Source organism: Tetrao urogallus (assembly GCF_951394365.1).
Source record: "Tetrao urogallus genome assembly, chromosome: 2".
NCBI classification, from domain to species: domain Eukaryota; kingdom Metazoa; phylum Chordata; class Aves; order Galliformes; family Phasianidae; genus Tetrao; species Tetrao urogallus.
The window spans coordinates 56,398,591-56,420,630 of NC_136814.1; the positions used below are offsets into that span (position 1 = coordinate 56,398,591).

The 22,040-nt window shown below is 34.5% G+C and overlaps 1 protein-coding gene across 1 annotated transcript in view; it reads right to left on the minus strand.

Moving 5' to 3' along the window:
- Positions 1 to 22,040, minus strand: part of ENPP3 (ectonucleotide pyrophosphatase/phosphodiesterase 3) — a gene marked incomplete at both ends in the record, with an annotated part of 30,604 nt that overhangs the window by 1,954 nt on the left and 6,610 nt on the right. The window contains 19 exons of the mRNA XM_079550288.1: positions 717 to 849; positions 1,875 to 1,952; positions 2,988 to 3,123; positions 4,065 to 4,219; positions 4,978 to 5,029; positions 5,134 to 5,303; positions 6,024 to 6,111; positions 7,627 to 7,693; positions 8,178 to 8,305; positions 10,166 to 10,197; positions 10,560 to 10,688; positions 10,831 to 10,939; positions 12,289 to 12,361; positions 13,043 to 13,108; positions 14,430 to 14,539; positions 15,796 to 15,915; positions 16,481 to 16,560; positions 17,342 to 17,439; positions 19,751 to 19,811. Of these exons, the coding sequence (XP_079406414.1) occupies positions 717 to 849; positions 1,875 to 1,952; positions 2,988 to 3,123; positions 4,065 to 4,219; positions 4,978 to 5,029; positions 5,134 to 5,303; positions 6,024 to 6,111; positions 7,627 to 7,693; positions 8,178 to 8,305; positions 10,166 to 10,197; positions 10,560 to 10,688; positions 10,831 to 10,939; positions 12,289 to 12,361; positions 13,043 to 13,108; positions 14,430 to 14,539; positions 15,796 to 15,915; positions 16,481 to 16,560; positions 17,342 to 17,439; positions 19,751 to 19,811 (1,885 nt within the window). The remainder of the gene's footprint in view (positions 1 to 716; positions 850 to 1,874; positions 1,953 to 2,987; positions 3,124 to 4,064; positions 4,220 to 4,977; positions 5,030 to 5,133; positions 5,304 to 6,023; positions 6,112 to 7,626; positions 7,694 to 8,177; positions 8,306 to 10,165; positions 10,198 to 10,559; positions 10,689 to 10,830; positions 10,940 to 12,288; positions 12,362 to 13,042; positions 13,109 to 14,429; positions 14,540 to 15,795; positions 15,916 to 16,480; positions 16,561 to 17,341; positions 17,440 to 19,750; positions 19,812 to 22,040) is intronic.

A 22,040-nucleotide genomic window follows, 5' to 3' on the forward strand; every position in this document is an offset into this window, starting at 1 on the left:
TTTGTTTTGTTTTTCCTCCTCCTGTCACCATTCACTAGCATAAATATTTGCTCTTAATATTTCTACTTCACAGAATTCTGCTTTACATAAGTCTTCCTTTAGTCCTTTTTCTACACACTTTTGAATTTTAAAATGTATTTTGTTATGCTACCAAAGTTCATTAAAAGCTATCTAGAACTTGTTGGACCTCCAACTGCGTAAGCTATGTAAAAATACCACTCAGGAATATTATGCGTTACTTGCTCAGTGATATGATTCAGTGAATGCATCCAAGACACAAAACTGATCTTTGGTAAAACACAGTTTGAGAAAACTGTGAAAAATTACAAACAGCTGAGACAGTACAGCATAAAAGCAAGACAATTGTAGACACGTCTTTTGTGTATTTACATATTCTCCCAGTATTTGTGCTAGAGAGGCCAAAAAATGTAGGCATTAACTTGGGAAGCAAATTACTGGCCCATATCTGTACAAATGTAGATTGCTACACATATAACTTTTTTTTTTTTTTTTTTCCTCTTTACTGGAATTTCAGTTTCTATAGTATTACACCTGCTTGCAAGGTAATTTGCTATTACTGCATGAGTAACAGTGGAATTATCATTATAAAGGGAAGATTCAATTCTCCTTGATACTTGCTTGTTTGTTCTTCATGAAAATATTCTGTTTGTGTACAGCAGGAAATAACTCATCATTTGAATTTTCCATGTACTTACTGTGTAATTTCATCAAGAGTATCAAAATGGCCATCATAATTGTAATCAAACACTGGTCCACTGATAACATTTACTCCATTCCTTTCTCTAGCATACTTCTGAAGAAGTTCATCATGGAAATAGTCCCATATGTCTGCAAATGAAAGAAAATACAAGCCTATTTAATTTAAAATCAGTTACTTCACCGCTAAAAAAAAAAAAAGAAGAAAAAAAGGAACACTGTGCCTTTTTGTTACTTACCTGTAACACAAAAAAAATTTAAACTAAAATGCCTGTAAAAACAAATCTTCACACACAGTTTGGATTTCATTAGAAAGTATGGACTGTGCTCTCTCACCTTTTAAAGAGTTATGGTAAATACTATCACACCTGTGCAAGCTCCTGCACTACCATAGCTAATGCATTTGATCTGAAGACAAAGATGCAATTCTGAAGCTGAGAGGCCATTTATTTCTGGCCTATCTGCTAGCACCCACAACTGTCAATTGATAGAATCCAAGATAATGACTTTGAGTATGAAATATTTACCACCTGAGGGCTAGTGTAATTCTACAGCACTCACGTAAAGTATCACTGGCAATTCAGCTTATTTAAAAATGTTATTTGAGCAAATATAACTTGTATATTCTAAGCTAATGAAACTGAATAGTTATGAAGGCAAAAAAACAAACAAACATGAGTTCAGAGGGCTGGTAGGTTAACCTTATTGATTTATCTCTTGTTTTAGTCTAAAGTAAATGGTTTACAAACTTGTCTTCCCTTAAGACATTGCAAAAGGAAAGAAAAGGTGTCATTTTCCTTCATCTTGAGCCTTTCACCAATAGGATCTTGTCATATGTATTCCACAGGTAGCATTCCATGTCATGACATGTAGGAAATAAGAGAAAATTCAAAAGCAAATAGGTATACCTAAGTAAAGGCCAGACAGGATTATAAACATTAAAAAACAAACAAACAAACAAAAAAAACCCAATAGTTTACATAAGTGCATTTAAAATATTATAAATCTGATTTTTAAAGCTTTGTATACATTTGCATGAGACCTGGATATACTGAAGGCTACAAATTAATGCTTTTAAGTCCTTGTAACAGCTATTCAAAATCCAGAGCTACATTTACAGGCAATTAATCAAATTTAATCAAAATCTTGGATCCTACCTTTAAAAGCTCTATACATGGGAACAATGTTGCTGGTGAGTAAGGCATCATATTGTTCAAGTGCAGATGAATTGAAATCTATGTAAAAGAGCAAAGTATACATTAATGAGATACTAGACAAAGACAAATCTGATAGATATCACTATAAGTTGCAGGTACATGTCGTTCAATCATTATACATTTCATAACATTTACAATTCCTTCTATTCTGAAGAAAACACAACATTTCCTGTTTAATGCAGGGGAGTTGGATTAGGTGACCTTGGGGCTTCCTTCCAACTCAAATAATTCTATGACACTAAGTATGTGAAACTACATACAAATACATTTATGTCTGAAGCATATTGTGCTAGACTTCCATCATAATTATGACAAACACCAATGACAGTTAAGCAAGAAATTTTCTTACCCCAAGAAATTTACAAGAAATGTAATACCCCACAGAATAATTTTAGTTTATTTGCTCAGAGTAGGAACCATTAGAGCACAATGTCCCTGTATTTATTGCTATTATAACTTGCAAGCTATTCTACTTTCATGAGATTAATTTTCTTTTAATTTCCTTTACCTATAAAGTTAGTTCCCCAGAAAAAAAAGTATGTTCTGAAATACAACAAATGGTGCAGTACCTTTGTGATATGCTGGCAAAGGTTCTGTGCAAGGACTGTCTGATTTCTATCAATTTGTAATTAAGTAGACATCTGAGCATGGTTGTATAATCCTTCTGCATATTTAGTATCTTCAAATTTTTTACATAGTCTATTCAATGCAATCATTATCAAATTTGGCAATAGGAAAGGAATATTCACACAGGGAAAGACAGACAGCTTTTCATTCCAACCATTTACACCTTTCAAACCTGTTATCACAATCAAGCTGTTCCAAAAAAAAAAAAAAAAAAAAAAAAACTAAATGCTCTAAGCCAAAAATATTTAGATGCAAGGAGCTGTTGTCTAGCTTTTGGTGAGTCTACAAACACTGGAAACATTTTTTCTGCCCAACATGCTGATCCAAAGAAGTTTGCTTTGGTGTTTGGTTATATGTTTAAACATAAACCCACATCCAGCTGATTAAGACTTTCTAAACTCCAGCTATAAAAAGAACAGTGCTCACTGGGAGGGTAGAGGAAACCATAGGTCAAGTCCAGCCCTTCTGGGTAGTTGGAGCAATTTTGGCTATGAGCAACGGGGATTCTAACATCAGCCCGCAGACAGTCTGAAACAGTGGGAGGAAGAGAAGATGTGCTTTCCTGTGAAAAGGGAAAAAAAGAAAAAGTATTACACCCACGGTTGTGGTCAACATAATGCTCCGTATGTTTTTAACTCTCTCAAACGGCCTTCATTGAATCTTCTGTTTTCAGAATGAATCAGGTCAGGGTAAGCAATGGATGCTGATGTTCTCTGCCTTGTGTTTTTCCTCTTTTTCTGTTTTTAGGTAATTCCCTAAAATCTTCACACGGCATGTAAAATTATAGCAGAAGGAGTAAAGTTTCACATTAGGCAAAAACAAATGACGACTTTGGGTCATTCATCCCTTTTATGGAAATACAAACTTGATATCACATCCCACTGAGAAGCAGTGAATATATAAAGATGACAATATCACCACATTGTAGCATCTGAAAACTCTGTCTTGATAATAAGAATCTGAGTTTCTAAAGAGTTAAATAAAACCAGAGTAAATTTTACTGACTAGCTTCAGTAATTTCCACTGAGATACATTAACACACACAACCTAAGAATTGGTAAAAAGTGATGCTGATCAGTATAACTGTTTCTAAAACATTATATTTTACAATAGCATCATATAAAATATCAAAGCATGTGTTCTGTATGTAATTGTGTTTTCTTTTTCAAACTCAATTACCTGCTATTTAATTTCTTCGCATTTTTACAGAAGTTAAACACTCCGATTGCATTTTAGAATATTGTCCATTTTGATTGGTTCAAATTAAAAAAGAAAAAAAAAATGGAAAGACCCTCTTATGCCTCTTTGTACTCCTTGATTTAAATTTATTCTTTCGTATTCTTTCTATAGGAAACATGCATCATTGCATTAGTCTGCTTTTCGGAAATAAAGGCCTCAGTCGCATGATATCCATCAGTCTTTAACCAGAATTCCTCATGAATGAACATTTTCAATCCACCTTATTTACACATTTATGAATTATACTAATATCTGATAACCTACAGGATTAGTCACAGTGTACGCAGTCCATAGTGGCATCCAGATATCATGACTGTATCCACTCACATACCGATGATGGGGAAGGAGGCAGTAGGTGCTTTCTTTCTGAAGAACTTGAGGTCTCCCATATGGCAAATTATACAAAGTTGCATTCTTTACTATAATTAAAAAAATATTTATTCATTCTCCTATAAAATTTCTGATGGAATCAAGGTTTAAGAAAGCAGAGAAAAGAGACAAAGAAAAATGTAATTTAAAGCACTAATAAATACAAATAGAAGTGACAATATACACAAGTACATACTTTAAAGTTCTTAGCTCAGTGGAAAGAAGTGTATAAAATAGTTTTCATTCAAAGAAGTATGACATCAGACATTCAAATTCTCATTTCTTTCTAATTTCATATATAAAACTTTGGAACTCATCAGTGAAGTGAGAACTATATCATATTGGGCTGGGAAGTTTTGTAATGCCCCATAGAATTTCCAGAAGCACCAGAAAATAAATAAATAAATAAATAAATAAATAAATAAATAATAATAATAATAAATAATAATAATAAGTGAGTTTTCACCAAAGAAAAGCTTGGGGTAGCAAAGTGGCAAAAAAACAGTTATGGCAATACATTCCAGAAGTACACAAGCTTTCCACTGAAACCTGTATAATTTTTCCCAGTATTTTAATTGGATTCAGATTTAGTTCTTCCACACAAATGTTACTACAAAAGCATCAATTAGTATCTTTTATAGAAATGCAAAGAAACAAGGAAAAAAAGTTAAGTTTCCGACTTGGCTCTCCCATTTCACACTAAATTGTAGTTAACATTGCCAAAGTTTCCACTGAAACCAATAAAATGCAATTTAAAATAGTCATAAATTTAAAAATGTTGCTGTCCTTTTCATCTCTCACTACTTACTTTCATCTGTGGTGAGATTTAACCTCTCGTTAATTACTGAAGCATTTGCCACCTGTAAAATATTATAGAATCCTTCAGAATGATTCTGCTGCTTACAAAATTAAAAAAGAACACACTTGCCAAACATGATTAAAATATTCCCAAACTCTTACTTACACCCTGGCATGTGCATTCCAGTTCATCTACCGGAGTCAGATGGGAAACCGGACATGAAACAGGAGATGACTCTTCTTTTGCATATGAAGGGCTGTAAAAAGGTTTTTTTAGCAGATGATTTAAGCTACCATGTGTGCCATTGTTTGGTGCTGGTGTAATTTGCAGCAGATCTGTTGGAAAATTTGAAAATTTGAAACAAATTTAAAGCCATTTTAAAGCTAAAACGATAGTTTTAACACGGCAATCTGCAATTCTATCCATTTTCTATGCATTTCTTCTAAATATAGAAAAAAATAGCCTATTCAATTATTGAAACTATTGAGTTAATTACTATAATCATGCAATTTTCTAGATAAAAAGCTTTACTGGTATTCCCACTGCATCAATATATCTGAATACTACTCACACAATTTTATACATTGCCGTAACATTCGTAAGGTTCTCCAATTTTACGCAGACTACAAACTTGTTTGCAAATCATCACATTATGAAGCATATTAGCTTAGTGCATTTCTGTGTGATCCTTTAATCCATATTTTCTGAGGCTTATACTTCCTAACTGCTCACTGCCAGGGCTGCAATCATCCACCTCAAGATACAAGAGTTGTAACCCTCTACAAGGTTCAACAGCAAGCCCAAGTGGCAGGAGCACTTCTCTCTGGTTCTTTAGTGGACTCCTGCAATCAGGACAACATCCAAAGCAGAACAAGTTCTGGCAGTGAATGTTTCAGCATACAGAAGGCAAAATGTCATGGCTTTTGCATTTTGTATTAAAAACCTTGCTTTTAGATGAGTTCATTACAGTTTTAGTTACCCTTTAGCTCTCAGCACACCTGTATTTGAAAACACTGTTGGCTTATCGTTTTAAGCACTAGATGCTTTCTACTCACCACACATAAGGTTGTAAACCTCTATGTTTTCAAAAGCATCCACTTCTGTTTTTTCTTTAAAGCTTGGGCCATATCCTAGGAATATAGCCTGGATTGTAATAAAACAAAACTTGTTACGTAAAGAAACTCAAATTAAAAAGTAATTCAGTTGTACTTTATTTGAACAGGGACACTGTCATAAAAGTTACAAAACAGGATTGCTCTGATCAAGAAGGCAAATTTTGCCCATTGCATATAACTTGAAGAAGAATTGTTTTCTTATCTGTTTTTTTATTTCTTTCTTTAACATTTTCAGTTATATTTATGAAAATTATCTTTTGATGTGTTTCAAATTCACTCCTTTTCATATTTTCATTGCAACAGCTGGTAAAAGTTATGCCATTTCAAGAAATGTAGAGTCATGGCACTCATACATCCCATTTAAAGGCTAACATCAAGCCAGAAATAAAAGGTTTGGTTTTGTGGTGTTTTTTTGTTTTGTTTTGTTTGTTTAAACATATGTTACATTGGCAAAAGTCTTTGGGTAGCTTAGGTGCCTACAGCAAGCAGCAGGGAACTGGCGAAACCCATCTCAAGCTTTGAAGAGACCTAAGGCAGTACCACCAATGGTACTGGGCAGCCCCTGCTGGGGTCTGCAAGCATTTTGACAGAGCACTAATACAACCTTCGGTCTCACATTAATTTCTGTTAATTTATAAGCCTCCTGAGCTGCTTGCCATGAAACACTGGGAAAATGACTAAACAGGACAACAATTTATTTTAAAATAATATTCCTACGTTCTCATAATAGGAAAAGAATCCTAAATTTATTTTAAAATACAACATTAAGACATTACTATTTTGAAAAATCATGTTTACTCAATTACTGTGTCACCACTGTAAGACTATCTATGATTACTGTTTCCAGAATTTTAACTTTTTTACCATGCAAACATTGAGCACTATTCTTATTGGTATATAAACGTGATTTTAATACAGTTGTGAATATCTGGAAGACTCTGGTTACTAGACACAGAATACGGGCATGCTCAACCTTGCTTAAAGAAAGTACATTAAGAAATGCATCCTCTGGAGCTCAAAAGCTCATGACTTTGACAGTTTTTCACTGTAACCAGAAGTGAAAATGAGAAAAAACTTCAGTACAAGCTACACTAATACACAAGTTACACAAAAATGACTTCTTTTGTTCTGATAACATGTGTAGGGCTTGTAAGACAAGCAGAAAAAATTAGATTACGCTAATTTGAGCATGCAAGCCTTCAGATGCTCTACTGAATTCCCAGAGCTTATGGAGCTTTTTCAGTCTTTGCTTAAGTAGAAAAGGAAAGAATTTATTGTTCCATATGTGAACACAGATGCTTGATTTAATAGCTCTATGGAGTTAAGGTGAGACAAAATAAGTTTTACCAAAGTGCCAAGACATGTACACATTGATGAAAAGCAATAGAAATCTGTGTATCTAGTATGTGTTCACAGTTTACAGGTCTGGATGACATATAAGAAAAAGCACACTGCAAAAAGTGACACATATTATCCTGGTTCATCTAGCACATTCTGATTTTCTATATGAGAAGATGCAAGACCTGAATCAAAATCATCTTACCTCCATACTTTTAAATTCATTGTCATAACCATGGTTACCCTGATCACAAAATGTGTAACTGTTGTCCCTAAGGAGAAACCATCATACACTGTAAATTAAAATGGCATAAATAAGGTCAGCTAATAATTATCAACCCAAATCACAGACCCTGTATGTTATTAGAACTGACTCTGAAATAATACTGCACTACTTTTGCTCTTCCTGTGTTCAAGCCTACATAGATCTCTCTGTCTGGTAATGCAGATTGTGATGAAAAGAAACATAATGTATCCTATACAGCTACCGAATCAATGTTTTTTTAAAAAAAGAAGAAATGCCCGGTTTTGAACTGAGACCTTTTCTTATGATGACTAACACTTGCTTAAATTTACCCGTTGCTGAGATACATGGAAAAATAAAGAGATAGTCATTCTATATTGATTCAACACACTTGTCATGCCCATGTATCCTGTTTTCAGAGGCACCAGAACATCGGTGAAAAGTTGAATATGAGGGAAGTATTAGTGAGAGAAATGAAAAGGAAAAAAGCATGACGATAAAGATGATGATACCTCACAGCCAGCCACTGTCGATCCACCAGAAGATGAACTTTATCAATACGAATGTTGTTAGCATAATGAAATCGTTTTGGCAAGTTAGGTGTCAGATAGGGCTTAAAGTGTTGAGGTGACCTTTTGCACTGTATGACAGAAGAAAATCCAGTAGTGAATTTCATGCAGTGTCAAAAATACACCATAAATCATTCATTATTATCACAAACATCCTAGTGACAGGAATATAAGTACAAAACGTATTATTCAGAGCGTGCTTCTTCAATAACCTGCAGATCCCATTTCTGGCCCAAGAGGCAACAGAATGAAAAGTGACTTATTTTGGAACTGAAATACATTGCTATAATATTTATTTATAATATTTATTGCTATAACAGTTAGCACACCAATACTGTGGTAAAGGTAATACTAAGACTGAAAGACAGTTAGTAGTAATGCTTACTCTATATGTCTGTACTAATGCCACTGGCATTTGGTATGTAAGTTCACAACCTACAGGAGAATGTTTCCTAGCAGCTAATGATTTTCTGCCATCTTCTATCACTACACCATTCAATAAATAGCAAAGAAAACCAAGTATGCATAACACAGTACAGTCTAGAGTTTTAGCTGCAAGATTGAACAGGTGATGTCTAGTGCTCAGTTGTTAGATGAAGACTTTTACATCCACATTTAATGTGTTAATATAACTGCTGTGTTAACAGGCATGCCACTGTGAGTCTACTGACAGCAAAACAACATGCTGCAATGATTTAACTGTATATGGTCATTAGGAACCACTCCAGCTGCCAGAAATCATTGTAGTGATGTTTCAGAGACATCAATCCAGTTCACTAATCCAGCACTGGGGCAACACTGAACACTGAAAACATCAAGTGAAGAGCTGCTAGCCAGTTGTTTAAGCCAGAGAAATTTACATATTTTATTCCACGGACAATACACAAGACTACAGTATGTTTGGACTTGATCTGACATCTTCACCTTTAATGCTCTGCGTAGAAGGACATCATTGTGTGAAATGAAAGTAAATGTCCCTAATAGTAAACTAAGAAACATAGTGGGAAATGAAAAATAAGGATTCAGCAATTCTGTTTGCTCAGAAGAGATCATTCTGCAAACAATACTCTAATTAAAGAGAAAAAATAGAGGGAAATGACTTCAGTAATATACAATACACAATTCCCTTCTCTGTCCAAAACCTTCCTCCTAACAACTTGAAAGAAAAAAAATACACAAGCAGTAAGTATGAACTGACAAGGGAAGAGGAAATCTCCTCATACCAAGTTATTCTTAGAAGACAGAGATGTTACACCTCTCCTCATAACTAATAAAGGTAGCAGTTTCAACCAGGGAAGAGAATATGCAGAATCTGCAGTTGCCTTTAGAGAATGCTCTTTGGTATGAAATGTTCCAGGTCAGTGGGTTAGACAATGCAACACTGAAAAGGCTCCTTCTCAACCTCTGATATTCTACTTCCATGCATCCTTGTACGCTGAGGAACAAAGGGTGTGTTCTAAGGTATTCAGAATCAATAAGAATTTAACCAGGAAAGTTTACTGCTCTTTGGACTTCATGTGGCTCACAAAAGCTACAGGTAGCAGACTTTCAGCATTCAGTTTTTCAGCAGGTTACAGGAAGACATCTAGTGGTGCTTCATCAGAAATATACCCAGCTGAGATAGCCTAGTATTTTTCCAAGCTGAGTAGTTTTTCTAAAAGCATCAGAACATCTGCCTACTGTTTGGACTAGGACTAGTCACAAAATAGAAAACAAATTGGCACCGAAGGAAAGAAAAGATGGAGAGTTGTTTTTATGCTTAACTCACTGTAAATGATAAATGTAAAGAAATACAAGGCACCAAGTTTCTCAAATGAGTCCCAGTTTGTACATCACACTCACCCCACATGTATTAATGTATATCTTGAACTAAAAAAATAAATAAATAAAAAAAGTGACTACTAGGAAAAAGTATTAAAATATTTACTTACTGTGAGGTTTTTAACAATTCCTTCTGAGTCAACTGTTATAAAGGAAAGATGAATTGATATACATTAAGATAGTTCAGCATGGTTTAGCGCATTCACTTTTCACATTTTAGAAGAGCAACTTCAGTTATAAACATCAGCTTTCTGAGAAACGAATCTGGACACTTTACAAAGGAAAATTCTTTCAGAAAGAGTAAGACCACTAGTAGAAATGATTCAACAATTATAAGGAGATTAAGTCACATTAAAAAAACAACATTATTCACTCCACTGGACTACTCAGAATACCTTGTTCCTGTCTGACTTAGACTGCGATTTATGCCAAGGAAAGTCTGCTTTATGTTTACTTATTTCCTGTCGTACTGCTTGTGCAATCCCAGGATTGGTCCACACTTACAAGTATAATAGTTCTGTGGAACGATGCGTGCTCGAATGCGAGCTGCAGGCCCAGCATATATGTAGAAATTAATCTCACTGAAGTAATTAGTCATGTATTCTAATTGGCTGCAGTAGGTCATATCCATCCCTAAAGAATACAGAAACAGTTATTTTTCTAGATAAAGTGAATTATAAAATTAACTTAAAGTAATAAGTACATATATTATACAGCAAAAGAAAACAATGACTCAGTGAAGAGAAACACTGAGAAACAAAATGATATACATTACCATGATCAGCTAAAACAATGAGGTTTACACAGTTGTGAAGGTTTCTCTGTTTAAGCCCCTCCATTAGCATTCCCAGCGTTTGATCTGCTAGCTGTAAAGCTTTGATTACCTGTGAGAGAAACAAGCTTCCTTAGAACCTTTCCTTTTTACTGATTAAAAGTTATCTCTTAATGCAAACATGAAAGACTGAAAAAAGCATGTTTTTCTGTTAGCTTTCATGTTCTTAATATTGCTTTTCTTTTGCTCCAGCACAATTTGCCATCCCTACTAGAGTACAGGTGTGCCCGCTACTCCACCACAGGATTTCCTATACTAAATACTTTTTTTTTTTAAATCTATTAATTTTTTTTCTATTGTCTTGACTTTAAAATTTGTTAATTGAAAAAAAAGTTACACATTAAGATCAAATTTTCCATACTCTCAATTTATGTAAAATGTGATATTTATAGCATTGCACGTAATTTTTTGTAATATCACAATGCCATTGTATTATCAATAAGAGGCATTTTGAAAATATTTACATACACGTTACTTATTAGACCAGCGCAGCATTTAAGTCACTTAAGTCCCTTTAAGCTTCCTGCAGAATATCACCAGCAACCACTGAAGTGACATGTGAGAAATCTAGCACAACCCACCTTGCAGAACTTCACAGCGAATGGTTCTTCTCTAACTGGCACAGCTGACTTATTGTCTTTGAAGTGCGAGCAGTAAGGACTAGATCTGACTGAGCCCGAGCATTTGCATGCCTTTTGTTCCCCTACTGCACTCTCGAATTTCTTGCATGCATGGACAATACACACACACACACAATTACGCATGCAGTCACAGATTGTGTGCCTTTTGTGAACAAAGAGAAATTCACTTCACTTTCTAATTTAGACAGACTAAAACTATCCTACAAAGATGAGCTTTTTCATCCCTGTCCACCACAACAAGGCCCTCTGTGGAAGACTATTTTCAAAGATATTGCACAAAATCACTCCAGGAGGGAGCTGTTATAGTAAATCCTAGGCTCCTTAAAGATGTAATATCTTCTGTGCATGCAAGTAAAAAGGAAACATTGCAAAACAAGAAACATTGAAGTAGAGTATAGAAAGTAAACAGAAGACAGTTCTGGGAATTTGCTAGGCTACACACTTCCAAATATCACTTGCTGATAAAATTCAAGTTCAGTTTAAATACATGCAGCTTGAAACTTAATATTATTTCTAACAGCATGTTCAGCAATTATTTTCTGCCAATCTCTTATGATTTCAGCAGTGTGTATGAGCCAAAGTAGCTGTAATCCAAACAGCACGCTCAATCACAAACAAGAATATAATGGAATGAAAACTCATATAAGAATTGTGGTAATTTTTGATCTAGTATCCTTTCCAAGTTATAAATTGGATAAGTTCTTAGTAATCATCCATTTTTAGTGATATTTAGTCTAGTAAAAACAAAAAAGCTACTTACACCACCACTAACTGGTCCAAATGAATGTCCAGAAGTATCTGGTTCTTCAATATACAAAGTGTAGAAATCAGGCCTTGAGTTACAAATAAATAAAAAAGGAATACTGTGAAAACTTGGAGACATAATTACAAAAGAATACTTTCATTTTAAAAAGAAATGAAAGGAAATATGTACAGAATTGTAAATAAATACAATTTACTTAACAACAGCAACAAAAACCAGACAGCAAATACAGTCATCTACATTACTGTGAGTTTTGTAGTTAACCAACATGAATTATTTGAAATTACACTTTCAGAAACTGTATCCAGTATCTATAATAGAATCCAGAAAACACTCCCTAGAACTTCAAAATCTTAGAAGAGAAAAATCAAGCTGTTCCTTGGATATAAATGGGAACTACCAACAAAATTACCTCAATCTGCTTAAGTGATGAGGCTCTAGAGAGTACCTCTTAAGTGCATACACAAGAGAAATCTGGTAACAAATCATGATATAAAAGATTTCACTTGTTTACATATCACATGGTAGTTTATCACTCCAAATATAAAAAGCAGCGATTCCTCATCTGATGTTATTTCATTTAACTTGTGCAACAGGCTGTACTTATAGAAAAGGCTTAAGTTCAGCAAATTCTCATTTGAGATGGTGAGGAAGATTCCACATTTCACAAATACCAACAGAAAGCTCAGCTGCCAAGTATTAAAATCCTTCTAAGCTGTATTCTTACAAACCATTGGAATACTGCTGTTACCTCTCAGATTTGGTTTTATCAAGCCATTTTAGTATTCCTGAAATTCTCTCTTCATACGCAACTGAACTGAAAAAAAAAAAAAAAAGTATATCAGCAAGTCCTTTCTGATTTGCCCTTCTAATTTTGAAGAACATATATACAGAGCACACCCTGTATGGTAAAGACAATGACTTGGATTGCAAGAATGATGTATCACATTAATATACCAGTAATCAGTTTTATTATTTTCATTTTTGATTGAATGTAATGCATTTTTAATGATAAAACAGATAGACCCTGATATTGAAAACAGAAATATGGGTGGGATTATTTATATGTTTAAAAGTAAATACATGCAAAAAAGGAGTTTTCAAGTTCAGAAAAACCTGAAATACAAGTCAGACTATTTTTTCATTCTTTCCACCACGTCTAGACCTTGGACTTTCATATTTTAAAAGCAAGCAATGTCTCCACAAAAATCTTCATGAGGTCATGCCCTCTTTCCTGTGAATGAGTTTTACTCATTTAATATCTCTACTTTTCCACAAAGTCATGCACAAGCTTCATGTTAATAAACTATGGTACTCAGTTGTTTTCTGAGTACCAATCCTAGATATCACAGCCAAACATTTGTTATCTGTTAATACTTGTAATTACATGCTTACTTTAGATTTACTTAGTAATCATGAAGAATCATCATTTACTGAAATAACTATAAAACTTTTGAAATCATTTGCTGGCATCAATGTCTTCCACAAGAAAAAAGTTTACTATGAAGGTTATTATTGTATTTTCATGCATGTAACCTGAGAATTAGCAGCAATGTGCACTTTATCATACTTTTCAAACATAGAACCATGACACAAAATCAGAGGGAATTTGTCTACAGCCCATCTTCTTTCAGTAGCTTCTCAATGCAGAGGTCTTACTTCAACAAATTTCTGCCTTCTATAGGCTCGTGCCACTGCTTCTGAGTTACTTAAGGTTTAAGTTAGTAGAAAGCTTATTCTCAAGTAGGAGAACTTGTGAAGGATATTATAGATAGATATAGATATTACGTGGGAATTTTTTGTGTTAAAATGTGGCAGTTTTTATAATAACACAGAAGTGGTTACATCATAGGAAGGCTTCCTAGTGGGAAATTAGTGGTTTCCAGTTGGCTGGAACATTTAAAACTGTCTCAGGGGATAACACACATACAGTAACCTTTCCCTTTCTTATGGTGAATAGCCTAAAATTTAACTGTTAATGGTAGTTCCATGGTAAAATCATAACTATGTAATAGGGAACTTGTCACTCAGACTGGTGTTTAAAAAATCTTGTACTTTATTTCCTTCAGCTGTTATATGGCATTTTGAATTTTTGTAGTAATTTAAGGCAATTTACCATAATCCTTATAAAAACTTACCTATTGAATAAATAGTAAAAGTTGGGGTATGTACCATTAATTGGAACATCAGAGCCTGGCCAGAAGAAGGTGCCTGCTTTCAGACCTTGGTACATGGCTGTCAGCCATATCTATGGATAAAGATACAAACAAACAATTTTATGGCATTTATACTGCTGGAGGACCTCAGATGAGCAGAGTCAAAATACTGAAGTGGCTTAGGAATGTGGCCTACAAGCATATATTTTCCCTTTCTTCTTTCATACATCATGCTGCTGACCAACAAACACATCTGATTTGAAGTTTGTTTCTTATGTACATAGTCTGAAAAAAAAATTGTAGCACAGGAGTCAACATGTTGCCATTTGTTGGAAATTCTCAGTGTAGAAATGATGTCATATAGATATTTTCATAGGTGACAACAGGCAGTGAGTGACCTTCTATCCAATGACACATTCAGTGGAGTGGATAAGTGAATCCACTGCAATGGAAGATATGATTTCCAGTTATATGATTTTATTGTAAAAAGGTGTATTCCTATTCATCTCACAGAGCCCAGCCACGGTTCTGCTAGGAGCCTGACTGAATCTTTCAGGAAACAGTAGCAGTAAAACCTGGCCACTATAATATACTAGAAACATCACCACACAGATACTATATATAAGTATATATAGAGACTATAAGTGGATATATAATTTAACTCTCTCTTTCTGTCCCTATATATATACACATATATATGTATGTATATTAAACAGATATGTTAAGCAGATACTAGGTGTTTATATTTTTTCCATTTTTGTACTGCTTGATATTTCCAGTAAATGAATAGCATTATAATCACAGGTGCTTCTTCGATGAAATGGGACGAAATTTACACATAAATACTCATTTTGATGGAAATGAAGTTCTTGGTTATTCTATCCCTTTCTTTTACATGCCTGGACGTTGAAAACACTTCTGTTATGTTGTTTTTGTTGCTGTTTGTTTGTTTTATAAAATGATGTATTCTGGAAGTAGATTTGTAGATTTCATTCTTTAGATAGTTGTCAAAAAATAAGCAATCAAACTCCGCACAAACCCTATCAAACTTACTGAGTTTTTCAATATTTGGCAGCAAAGAACTCCAAGTTTGCAGATATTCTGTTCTAAAACCATCCATTATGAAAAGGATAAGTGCTGGTTTAAGTTTCAGTGTTAACATTTTAGGAGTTCCTCTATCTTTACAAAAAGTGAACTGTTTCATAGTCAGCCTACAATATGAAGGCTACATGACATTTACTGTGTACTGCAAATATATCACACAACTTTGCATTTTGTTCTCTTTTTGTTTTAACAACATGGCATATGAGCCACTAGACATAGAGATATAACAGAGAAGTAAACTTACTGGCTGACCCTTCCACCATGAAGGCTCAAATTTTTCTGTGCTTGAAAGTGAGAAATGCTTGTTCAAATCTACATCATAAATGTTGTTATCAATAATACCATGAGATTCTGGATACAATCCCTGCAAAATGAAAAGAAACAAGTAAAAACCTATGAACCTGAAAATAAAATACAACTTAAATTACGTTGCAATGTGGTGTTACAATTATTTTATGGCTGTTTTATCACAGAAACAGAACATAATTTATAATTCCCATAGAATATCACATTCCTACTAGTGAATTCAGTGTGCCTTTCAAGTTCTCTTTTAGTTTCCCTGTCGTCTTCACAGCCCAATTAAAACCTGATCTGCTGTAGATTAAGTCCCATGGCCATGCATCAGCTGCCAAACCTATCCCAGCAAGACACTCATCAAATGGCAGTGCCCTCATCCATACTCATCTGTATACACTTAGAATGGCAAGGGCCAGGAATAACTGGTTCACAGACCAGAAAATGGTAACATACAGACATTTATTTCCAATATTTAGCCACTATTTATTTCCCTATACACAGTGTCTGTCCCTCACTTCTGTATCTTGACTTCTCATGTCGTTAGTCATTAGATGAGTTAATTCCCTGACACCACAGGATTCTTTCTGTGTTGTCTAGATAAAGACAAGTAAAAATAACAAACTCTCACTTACTGTGACAATAGTATAGTGGTTTGGAAATGTTTTTGTGGGGTAAGCAGCTCTCATGTATTTTGAATGTGTGCCACATGTTTCTGCAAAAGATAACAATTCATATAGATATTGAATATATATATTCAGATCTAAATATATATTCAAATTGAAAACAAACAGTTTTAAAGACAGGAAAAAATTACAACAGCTAATTGCTGATTTGCTATGCTATTAGAGGGGAAATCTGACTTCAAACTATGACACATACATTCTCATGTTTCCTCGTAAGGTAGGTCTACACTGTGATTACCTTCATGGTGTATATATTCTGTAACAACTTGCTTAATTACCTCCACCAAAAATGCAAGCTTAGGTTGGTAGAGAGGGAAAATTTTATGTTACAAATCAGCTTTACAGTCTTCCTTTCACAAAGAAAGGAATTCCTCTTTACTACTCCCTGTAGATCCAGACAGTGACCTTTAAAAGAGCATCTTTGAGGGACACTTCCCAAAAACCCAATGCAGTTCTTCCTTATCAGTAGGAAGATTTAATAGAGTACAGAGAATGAATGAAATCCAGCTCTGGAACTATTTTGCAGCTTTAAAATATATTTGAATGTATGTTTCAAACTACTTGTGTAATAAAAAGCTGCAGGCCAATATTAATCGCCTTTAAAAAAAAAAAAAAGTCCTGTTTGCTGTGCATTCAGATACAAGAATTAATGTAGAATACGAAATACTGTAAGTATACAACTGATGATAGAGACCTGATTTGGGATCTTATTGTTGAGAAACAGTTGTGAACAACATAGCAGCAAAAGGAACTAGAAAGGCTATATGCAGACTTCTAAAGAAAAGACACAAAGCACTCCGGGTAACTTACTGAGTTTTTCAATATTTGGCAGCAAAGAACTCCATGTTTGCAGATATTCTGCTCTAAAACCATCCATTGAGAAAAGGATAAGTGGTGGCAGATCAAATCTGCAAGAAAATATCACTTTTTGATCATTAAGGAGTTTGGCGAATTAAGACTTGTTAAAGTCATTAACTGCAATATATAAATTCTGTTTTTTATAAGCAGGATCTAGAACACCCATATACTTTCCAGAGTTAATATCATGGTGAGAGGTAAATAAACAGTACAAATACACAATTCTCCTGAAAAGAAAACAGTCGAGGAATAAAATGTAAGCTACTCATTAAGTATAGAACCTAAGAAAATAAGTTGTTTGGTTCTTTTTCATCTTTTAATTACAAACACAAATCTACAAACTAGGATCCAAATTCAAGCCCAGAGTATAGGACAACCAAAGCACCTCTGAACATACTAATGAGTTGGATTCTGTCTCTTGTCTCTTTATGCATCTCAGGACAGCTGCACAAAGGACTGTGAAAACACAGCAATCATCCAGTAGGCAGCAAGGCTCCGGTGGCTTCAGGGGGAATGTAATCTCCTTGAGATGCCAGGTTTGAGGCATTCTCTTGCCTTACAGCATTTGCTTTGTGAAAACATTATCGAGTAGTTCAAGTTCTTTGTGGTTTAAACCTCTCAACCTTCTCAGCTCTCACTGAACACTTTCTCACCCTAAGTGCAATGACAAATTGCACTTAAAGCTACAAGAATGCAGCTATCATGACTTTATTAAGACATTATGTAAAGAATAAAGATTAGAAAGCCTCAGATCTTAGCTCAGATGACAGGTAGATAAAAAGTGCAGAAATAGAAAATTATCTCCTGAACAGTCTTTCAATTTTTGCTGTAAAAATTCTAATTAGGAAGTGCTACTTGTGAAAAAACGTAAGTTATTAAAAATACTATCTTCTAACCAGTCTGAAAGGACTCAAAAATCCATTAGCAGATATAAAATGATAGTGCTATAGCATTTTTCTTCATAATTCGAAGAGAAAATATTCTGTAGGATCAAGTAGTCTAGTTTTGTGATTCAGTCTATTAACCATCATTATATGTTGCAAGGTCACATTAGCAACATATAAAGACTACCATTAAATGAGAAATGTAGTTTGAAATAGATTCCACTGTACAAAATACCTCAAAAAAGCCCAACTAATTGTAATTCATCGGAAAGGTTTGAAGGTTTGCTATATAAACCTGGAAAACACTGAGAGAGAATAACTATTAATTAAATGCAATGACTCCGCATGAATTGCTTTGAGTAATTCCTTGAGTTATAACAAAAAGAAAAAGAAAAAGAAAAAGAAAAAGAAAAAGAAAAAGAAAAAGAAAAAGAAAAAGAAAAAGAAAAAGAAAAAGAAAAAGAAAAAGAAAAAGAAAAAGAAAAAGAAAAAGAAAAAGAAAGAAAAAAAGTTGCATTTTCACAATATCACAAGAGACAAAACTGGGACAATAATTGTCCCAGTTATTTTCTCATTCACAGTGCTCTTTTCAAAACAGTAAAGCACGTTGGCATCAACAGTATGTATAAAAAACACTGAATAAAGCAGCTTCTTGAGTGGAGTCTGAACCAAAATGGAGCTCCATATAGCAGTGTTCATGGCATGTAAGTCTTTCTCCACACAGAGCTTTTAAGCTCTTGCCTATGAAACTGTGAACTCGAGAAGTTATTTGTTAACTAATAACTTAGAAGTGCATTTTTGTATTGCTCTGGGAGGTGCATGCAGGAACACTTGAACTTTAGAAAGAAGATACACGACTAAAGTTATTATTGCTATAATATAGTGTGCCAGTAAAATAGATAACGAGGATAACATCAAAAATACTGTAACTGAACCAGAAAATAATCCATTTTACTTAGAGAACAACTTTTACACTATGTTTCTGGCTAACCTATACCTAAGATGTCCATCTGTAGATAAATATTTAAACAAAATAACTAAAAGTGAGCATCAAATCTTCTGTGTTCCAGCTTTTGCAGACATTATGCTACATTTACAGCTTCCTTTTTATCTATACTATCAGAGGTACTATGTCAGCAACCTTAAATGGACCATGAACAATTTGTGCTATGTGAATCCTGAATTAACTCTAATAGTTTTTCCAGGTCTTTGCAAAATGACTTACGATCTGGATTCAAACTCCTGTACTCTGTTCTACCTTGTAAATGATAAATGAATCTGCAACGAAATGACAAAGGTTTTAGAAAGAAAAAACATTACTAGCCACATTCCACTTCTACAGAACATCCCTATGGGCAGGACCTTATTCTAAGTAAACTTTCTGTTTTTCTAACCTCTTAAAAACCTCCTTCAGCTGACTGACTATTTCTGAGCATCATGTTTTTATTTGTTAAAGAGATTTTTAAAATTATCCTACCCAGCTGGACACTGAGGAGTTTCAAGTGAAATACATGGTTCTTCTACCCAAGGTATTTCACCTAAGAGGACAAAAGAAAGTATTGAGTTAGCATTAAAAAAAATAATAATACAAACAAATAGAACAAAGAAGTTTCCTGGATGATCCTTTTAGAGAACTTCCTGGAATTTCTTCTGTTTCAATACAGAATTAATGTAAATTAGGGCTAAAATACCTTTAGAAATCGTTTAATTCAACATATTAGGCCTTGAAACACTGAGTATACAAACAAGATGGAGGAGAAATAACTATGAAAGCTTAACGTGTATGTTTTAACTATCTTAAAATGGAGAATACTTAACTTGTATTCAGGATACACACTGGAATACTGCTTTCTTTTTTTGCAGATTCCACTTACACATTTAGTGATGACTATCAGGGCTTTCATTAGCTTTTCCCCCACCTTCGTTTAAAGAACACAGGTTCTTCAGTCTTCCAAGGACATTGGCTTCTGCCTTTCAAGTCATTGTTCTGGTTTCTCATGAATATTCTCCACCTGCTTCACATCTACACTCACTCATAATAACAATCTGCCCACCTCTTTGGAATAAATAAGAGATGTAAATAAGAGAAGAAATAAGAAACATGGGGAAAAAAAGGAAATATATATATATAAAAGAAGCAGTGCCTGTCAAAGTTTTTAGCTTAACACAGAGAGTTTATCTCCCAGTAAGCAGACAAAGGTGGGAATGTACAGTTATTTTAACCAGGTCAGCACTTGCTACTCAAACAAATTAGCATTTAATCGAACTCTTGACTATTTTTAGTTTCTCTTTGCATTTAGGTGACAGATATACATAGGTCATTCTGAAAGTAATGCCTCCTACTTATTTCCACTGATATAACGACCGACAATAACTTTTTGTGATAAAGACAATTTTCAGCTTCAAAAAATTATTTTTCAACAGTCACCAGCATTATCTATGCATTTTTGCCAGTGATAAACAAGAGCCTGCATGCTGAGTTCATAAAAATTTACAGAAGCAGAGGTGACCCACTGTTTCACAGCTGCTATGACAGTGTCATTGCCAGGAAAATGTTGCCCACTCAATCCATCTTTCAGCAGCCCAAACAAATGAAATCAGAGTGCACCAAATCCAGACTATATAGTATGTGTAGTAGGACAGTCCACCTTAGACTGCCAATGTGCTCCATGGACTTCAAACTGATGTGAGGCCTGACATTATCATGTTACAAGAGAAAGGTGGTCTTCTTCTCTGGCCTGACTCTGGAAGTTTGAGCCTTCAGCTTAGTCAGAATTATGGTGTGAAGGTCAGAACTGAAGGTTTATCCAGGTTCCAGGAGATCCAGAAGGATTATGCTCTTTCCTATTCCAAAAGACAGTGCACATCACTATACCCAGAGAGGACTGCATCTTGAACTTTTCTTTGAGGAGGAATTCATGTCACCACTCCATGGACCACTGTTCTGACTCTGTCTTGTAGTGGTGACACCATGTCTCAACACTTGGTAATTCTATAACCCCAGAAACTGTTACCAACTGCCTCATATTTCTTCAATTGGTCCTGAAAAACTTGCATATGGTATTCTTTCAGCTCCTGTGCAAGCATTTGTGGGAGTTTAGTGCAAACTTTGTGATACTCTAATGTTGCCACTATCATTTCCAATGCACTGAAGCTGACATTCAGCTCCCTGGTAATTCATACAGATGAGCTAATTGAGACACTCTTCATTTCATGATGTGACAGCTGTGCATGGCCATTTGGAATGTGGCTTGTTTTTCACATCACTGTTGCCACTGCAGAAACATGCCACTCACAGCCTCACTGTACTCACATTACTGCTTGGTCTAAATGCAAACATTTAGGGACATTGGTGGGAAGGTTCAACTTCTACTGCCATACCACCAACATCCACCTCTGCTGTCATAGGCCAACATACTAAAACAGGGGGTGTTACTTTCATAAAAGCTCTCACTATATTGCAGAAGCTGCCTGCAGTCTCTGCCATCTAAACATATGCAGGAATTATAACAACAGATATATATTTTAAGTCAGCAGTATACTCTGCAGATGTCATTCCTATAATCAAATTTACCAATGATTTAGACAGGGTCTGTATGACACAACCTGGTATGTTCAAAGATATTCAGTTAAGAAATCCAATCTGAAAATTAATTTTCAATAAAATGAATGGGAAATTTTAATTAAATATCTTCAGATTCCAGGGAGTTTGAAGCAAAAAAATATGTATTCAACTATTTTTGAAAATAAAATCCAAACAACCACAA